The sequence below is a fragment of the Alligator sinensis genome, unplaced genomic scaffold, assembly GCF_000455745.1.
Source record: "Alligator sinensis unplaced genomic scaffold, ASM45574v1 scaffold60_1, whole genome shotgun sequence".
NCBI classification, from domain to species: domain Eukaryota; kingdom Metazoa; phylum Chordata; order Crocodylia; family Alligatoridae; genus Alligator; species Alligator sinensis.
Window position 1 is genome coordinate 1,196,238 of NW_005841858.1, and position 4,307 is coordinate 1,200,544.

The following is a 4,307-nucleotide window of genomic DNA, read 5'->3' on the forward strand; positions in this document are numbered from 1 at the left end:
TTAACATGTTTGGTGTGACTGTCTGTTCGAACCTGTATTTTCTACTGCAAAAAATTGCATTATTAATAGGGCCAACGGCATTTTTTTCAAGCAAAATTAAAAATGTATTTCAAAGGAATTAAAGAAATTTAAAAACTGAAAAGCATGCTTTACCTGGCGTGGAGTCCTTTCAGACTTGCTTCTGCACCATTCCCAATCTGAGAGTTCTGGTTTACGACTTTCCTCATGAGACAGCCTTCTCTCTTGTCCTTCCAAAAACATGGATTTCTCAAAATTTCTGACTTCTTCTCTTTTAAATGTTCCTAGTTTTTCAGAAAGGAGATGGTCCATATTCTTGTCTTTCCCAAGATCTTGTTTGATCTCTGTAGTGTCCAGTTTTTTGCATTTATTGGTATCTTTAAGCAAGGAGCTGTCCTCCAAGGGTATGGTGCTGAACTCAGTATTGGTAGAATTAAGAATTTTGCTGCTCTCTTTTTGAGATTCTTTTGTATTTTCACTGTCATAGTTCATCAAGTTGTGATATGATATAGATTTATCATCATCATCATGGTGCTGGTGGTTTTCATTGGATATCTTGTAGATTCCATAACCTTGGTGGAATGACAGATTGAATTCAAAACCTCTCCTTTTTGCTAAACAGAAAGGGAAAATTTTCCATACTTAAAATATTAAACAGAAGGGAGAAGGAAGAAGAAATGTTATAAAATGTATTAAAATAGACTTATTTTCATTTGTAAATAAAAATCAGGAAAAAATAACAGCATTTCTCTATCCTTAAAAGTATGAATTGTTGAGAAATAGCAGAATCATAGCATTTTTCCATTTGTACCATTAGATATAGCACATCTTTCTAACAGCAAGCTATATGTTCAACTTTTTTGAATGGCCATAAATAAGGAATAGTTTTACCCATCATTTTCTAAAGAGCAGGAGTTTCAAAGTGTAATACAATCCATAGAAGAAGTAAAAGCCAAATTATAGTTTATTTGCTATATCTTTTATCCATTTCTTATTTCAGTTGTGGATACTGAGAAATTCTCAGAAATTCTGAAACAAAACAAATACAATTCTACATCTGAAAATAATAGTGTAGTTGAACAAGAGACTTCATATATCAATTATATGGTCTTCAGTATTGGAGTATATATTCTCCAATATCAATACCCTGGCTAACTATGTTTCATCAATGCAGTGTTTAAGTATTAAGAAAGAGTTCTCTTGTCCTTCCCATCAAACAAATATCCTTAGTTTTTTTTCCCTGCTATAGGATACAATAATCAATGGCAGGTCTCCTATACAGCTAATTAAGACATCTCCTTATCAAACCTATATTAAACCATCTTAAAAGAAAAGTACTGGAAACCATTTCTAAAGCATTTATTTGTATTCATTATAGTTTTTATTTTTAAAAGATCATGTTTAACTAGGGGTGAAATCACAAACTCAATCATTCTGCTAATAACTGAGAATGGCCTCTAGCATAAACATCTAAAAACAAAGAGTTTCTGTTTAGTTTATTATATAATTGTTGCTTCACCATCTGTCATATGTTTTTCTTTCTAAATATTACGATAGACTCTGGGCAACACTATCTCGAGTAAACTGTTTTCATGAAAATCTGCAGCCACTCTCTTTGTGAAATGGGTTAAAAGGCCAAGCGGTGGTATACAAATCATTCTAGGTTTGAAGGGAGTATCATATGCAAAGAGAATTAAAGACAGGAAGCAAAGAATGTTTTTCTGAAGATAATGGGCCTTGTTTTCTTCTTAAGTATTATAATACGAACCAGGAAAAAATCCACTGAAGTCAACAAATTTTAGTAGTAGGAAACTGCCAATCATCTTGGGTCATGGTGTATGATCACCCAGACCTTTGACATACACATCTAGCAGTATGGAGGAGTAGAGTCTGCTCCCTCCCGCTTTAGACCATTGAGAATCCAAAGGCCAGACTGAGTCCAGACATTTGTTGCCTCGATGGCTGTAGTTATGTGCATGTCCAGGAATCAAACCTGACAAAGCAGACAAGGATTCTGCCACTGAACCACAACAGGTCAACAAATTAATATCAGATTAAACAGTGGATGAGGACAGACCATCAATAGTATGTATGGTTCTAATTTTCAAAGGGAGATTGTCCATTGATTTGAGTTTCCTTTGAAGCAGGTCATAGGCAACAGCAGACTCAGGCCTAGCAAAAGAATCAAACAAGTAGCTCTCGCTGCTGAAATTCTAATATAAAAAAGAAAAACAGTATTATATATGAATATAATTGCAACACAGAATCCTAAATGAAATGCAAAAGAAGTGATATTTTCCTCTGTTACTGTGATTTTCAATAATATATCTGACAGGGACTGCTGCTCCCTTTTTGACTTGCTTATGGTTATTGTTAATATATCATATTTATTATATACTAACAAAGGCTTAATAGGTACAGATGTATTTAATTTCCTCTGGTAAATTTTTTCTTGTAACCTTTATAATTATTGAACGTAAAGCAATGCTTGTGTGCATGATTAATGTAAGTGCACTATAATTAAAGGGCATTTTAACATATGCTCTGGGGGTGGGGGGAGCGCTTTAATTAGAGTATCTCTGAGAGCCGCTCTAATCAAAGTACCTGCATTGTCTTGTGTATCAGCATCCCTGTGCTTCAAAATGGCGGTGGGGGCACTTTAACTAAAGCTCATTGGATGAGCTTTAAAGTGCCCTCACCGCCATTTTGAAACATGGAGATGCTGGTACCTGAGATGCAGAGGCTGTTGGAGGTCGCTAATTAGCATGCTCCAGCAGACTCGATTAATCAACTCAGTTAATAATCTGCTCCAATTCACTGTAATTACAATGCATTTGAGTAGCCTCCCCGCACATCTGCAGGAACCCAAAAAGACTTGAGTGCTTATTAAACATCATTTAATAATAATCCCTTTCCTCAGAAAAAAACAGTAGAAAATCTATTTTCTCATTTAGACCTCCTTAATTTGATGTTCTGTCCTATTTTTTAATGGGTATATTAGAAACTGAAGATACTACATAGGTAATTGTGACCACTGAGATTTATACCTAAAAATCAGGAGATTCTGACAACAGCACTTTACACAAAACTAAAGTTGCTTCTGGTATTAAGAGCACCCAGAGATGTATCATAACCATAGCTAAAATTTCCTCATCTCGTTTGAAGTCTATCAAAAGAACAATGATGTTTTGTTTTAAAAGCTTATACAATTTCTGCTTGCAGATTTATTTTTTTAGTACCAGATAATGTCTGACTAAAATGTGGCTTAAGCTGTGGGTATAGGTAAGACATCATGAAAAGCAATTTGCTAACCACAAACTGACTCAAATCAATTCCAATTTGTGTTCCTACATGTTAATCTGCTCTAAAAATTATTACTCATAATCATATTTGCACTAGCACCCAGAAGGAGGGCCAAGTAAGTGGCTTGGGAAGGGAAAGTGGCTGGAGGGGGGGTTTCTTATATTTTATAAGCATGTAGGGTCAAATGGATATCCAGTGGTATAACCCATATAGAGAAATCTGATGATATAGCCTATCATCCAAATACCGGTAGATGGAAAAACCACGAATTTCTAGCTCTACATGGCCTCTGTAAGTTGAGACATGCAGGGGGAAAATGGTGAGCATGACCAGTAACTAAGTGGAAATGTGTGAGCAATAACTGAGTTCCCAGGTATGTGCCCTCATGGAAAACATAGAACACCATATATTGATTTTAGATGGCATAACCTTAGACCATGGCAGAGATGTCAGAAGACACAGAATCTGCATCTGGGACAGCCGAGATGGGCAATTGCTAGCAGTGTCAGAACAGTGCCCTAAGCAGCCTTTGCAGCATGGATAGACAAGGAGATGGACACCATAAGCAACTTCTACATGGAGGCCCAGCAGGGCTGGCTTTAGCATTTTAGAGGGTCCAGGCAAGTTATTTATGGGAGCCCAACATGCTCAAAATATGACACATGGACTGGGTGAATTCCTTAATTATGTGAACAAATATTTGTGGTAAAGTGTGTTCTAAGCCCCTAGCTTTAACAAACACAAGAGATGTTATGGATGTTTACACTCTCTTGCTGTTTGCCCATGGCTCTGGTTGTGAATTCATGTCAACACCCAAGGCTGCTCAGTAGCTGCACAGCAGATGTGCAGTTAATGTATTCTCTCATTGACAGGATTCTAGTAATTCAGGGGTGTGAGGTTATTCTAAATTGAGAAGTGTTTTTGCCTGGCTTTAAATGTGTTTAGCGTGGACCGTGAATTTTACTAAGTCATGTCAAACTTCAGCA

The 4,307-nt window shown here is 36.3% G+C and overlaps 1 protein-coding gene across 1 annotated transcript in view; it reads right to left on the bottom strand.

The window, feature by feature from the left end:
- The window catches only part of GPR149 (G protein-coupled receptor 149), a 40,202-nt gene that overhangs the window by 33,224 nt on the left and 2,671 nt on the right, over positions 1-4,307 (bottom strand). Inside the window, exon 3 of the mRNA XM_006016456.1 lies at positions 154-632. Coding sequence (XP_006016518.1) covers positions 154-632 — 479 coding nt within the window. The remainder of the gene's footprint in view (positions 1-153; positions 633-4,307) is intronic.